This window comes from Neopelma chrysocephalum, unplaced genomic scaffold (assembly GCF_003984885.1).
Source record: "Neopelma chrysocephalum unplaced genomic scaffold, ASM398488v2 Primary Assembly neopelma1_94550, whole genome shotgun sequence".
In the NCBI taxonomy this organism is placed as follows: Eukaryota; Metazoa; Chordata; class Aves; order Passeriformes; family Pipridae; genus Neopelma; species Neopelma chrysocephalum.
Window position 1 is genome coordinate 1 of NW_020923256.1, and position 2,223 is coordinate 2,223.

Consider the following 2,223-nt stretch of genomic DNA (forward strand, 5'->3'; position numbering starts at 1 on the left):
GGGGGGGGACACAGAACCGGGAGAGCCAACAAATATCGGGGTCTCTGTTGGGATCCAGAGGAACCCCCAGCTCCGAGGGGGGTCCCGCCAACCCCGGGGGACCCTCCGCTCTCCCTCACCTCCTCCTGCGGTGCCGCCGCTCCTTGTCCTCCCTCCTGCCCTCTCCGTCGTACCCCGCGGGCGGCCCGTGCCGGTGCCGCCGCCGCCTCTCTCTGTCGTCTCCGTGGTGCTGCTGCTCCCCGTCCCCGTCCCCTCGGGCCGGCCGGGCTCCCTCCCGGTGCCTCGGTCGCCTCTCGGTCCTCGCCGCCCCTTCCTCACCCTCCTCCGTCGCCCTGCGGTGCCCGCGGTGCCTCCGGTGCTCCCGCTCGGGGGACCCGGCGCGGCCGTCGCGGCTCCGGTGCCTCGGTTTGTGCCGCTCCCCCCCGTCCCCTCCCACGAAGCCGCGCTCGGCGCTGGGCTCCCGTTCGGGGGGCTCCCGGCTCCGGCTGCGGGGGCGTCGCCCGTGGGGAGGGGGGACCCCCCCGGGCGGAGGAGGGGGCTCTGCGGGCCGGGGGGCTCCTCCGCCGGGGTCGGGGTATCGCGGCTGCCGCAGCGGCGCGAAGCGGGGGTCGGGCGGCGGGGGGGGGTCTCCGGGGCGCGTTTTGTTGGTGTTGTTGTTGCGGTTCTCCTGCGGGTCCACGACCAGCGGCCGGTCCAGGTGGGTCTTCATGTCCGGGCGGAGGTGGCGAGCGTAGGGCACCTTCCAGCGCTCCTCGGGCTCCAGCTCGCTGTAAAGCGCCTCCCGGCTCGCCAGCAGGTTCTGCTTCCGCAGCTCGCTCGTGCGCTGCTCCCACACGGATTTGGAGGGTTTCTGGTTCTTCTGCTGCTCCTTCCTGCGGGGGGAAGGGGGGGAGGAAGGGGGTTGGGGTGGGGTGGGAGGGAGTCAAGGGTGGAACTGGGGATGGCTCCGGGATAGAGCCGGGATGGATCCGGGGTGGATCTGAGATAGATCCCCAATGGCTCTGGGGTGGCGCTGGGGTGGCACTGGGATGGATCCAGGATGGCTCTGGGGTGGATCTGGGGTAGATCCCCAATGGCACTGGGGTGGATCCAGGATGGATCCAGGGTGGATCTGGGATAGATCCCCAATGGCACTGGGGTGGATCCGGGATGGCTCCAGGGTGGATCCTTAATGGCTCTGGGGTGGTACTGGGGTGGATCTGGGATGGGTCCAGGATGGCTCCAGGGTGGATCTGGGATAGATCTCCAATGGCACTGGGGTGGCTCTGGGGTGGATCCGGGATGGATCCGGAGTGGATCCAGGGTGGATCCAGGATGGCTCTGGGGTGGCACTGGGGTGGCTCTGGGATGGATCCAGGATGGATCCGGGATGGATCCCCCATGTCTCTGGGATGGCTCCAGGCCGGATCCAGGCTGGCTCCGGGCTGTCCCCGGGCCGGCTCCGGGCACTCACATGGTGACGGACATGTTGGCCGCGGAGAGCGGGCTGACCTCGGCCACCTCCTTCGCCTTCTGCAGCGCCAGCTTTTGGTTGGCGGCTTCTTCCTCCTCCTGCTCATCCTGCAAAGCCCCCGGCACCACGTCCAGCCCGGCCCAGAGGGCCCCCCCAGGCCCCTCCAGGACCCCCAGACCCCTCAGACCCCCCACCTTGGTGAGCTCCTGCGCGTTGGCCAAGTTGTCCACCGCGATGGCCAAGAAGACGTTGAGGAGGGTGTCTGGGGGCACGTCAAGGCAAAGTGGGGGCCCAGGGCGGCTCCTCCTCTCCCAGGACCCTCCCAGGACCCTCCCAGGGCCCCCCCCCCCGGGCCCCCCAGGATACAGTTGCCAAAGAGGGTGAGGACGATGAAGTAGACGGAGAAAACCATCCCCCCCTTGACGCCGCCCTGAGATTTGATGCCGTCGTACATCACCGCGTTCCAGTCTTCCCCCGTCAGGATCTGGGGGAGGAAGGAGCCGTGGGGGCAGCAGGGACTCCCCCCCAGCCCTGGGGACACCCTCCGGGTGCCCCTTTGCCCCCACAAGTCCCCCCGTGCCCCCTGTCAGCCCATGTCCCCCCGTGCCCCCCTGTGCCCCCCATCAGTCCATGTCCCTGGTGTTCCTCCAGGTGCCCTCCGTGTCCCCCAATGTCCCCCCATGTCCCCCCCATCCCTCCACGTCCCCCTGTGCCCCCGTGCCTCCCATGTCCCCTCACATCCCTCCATGTCCCCCTTGTCCCTCCGTGTC

General features: G+C 69.8%; 1 protein-coding gene across 1 annotated transcript; it reads right to left on the bottom strand.

Annotated features, from left to right (window-relative positions):
• Positions 1–86: 86 nt before the first annotated feature.
• Positions 87–1,955, bottom strand: LOC113980534 (voltage-dependent P/Q-type calcium channel subunit alpha-1A-like). The gene is made up of 4 exons (XM_027707763.1): positions 1,820–1,955; positions 1,648–1,715; positions 1,454–1,560; positions 87–872 (listed from the first exon to the last, which is right to left on the bottom strand). The coding sequence occupies exons 1-4, from the start codon at positions 1,905–1,907 to the stop codon at positions 116–118; spliced, it is 1,020 nt and encodes a 339-aa protein (XP_027563564.1). The 5' UTR covers positions 1,908–1,955; the 3' UTR covers positions 87–115.
• Between the last annotated feature and the right edge of the window lie 268 nt (positions 1,956–2,223).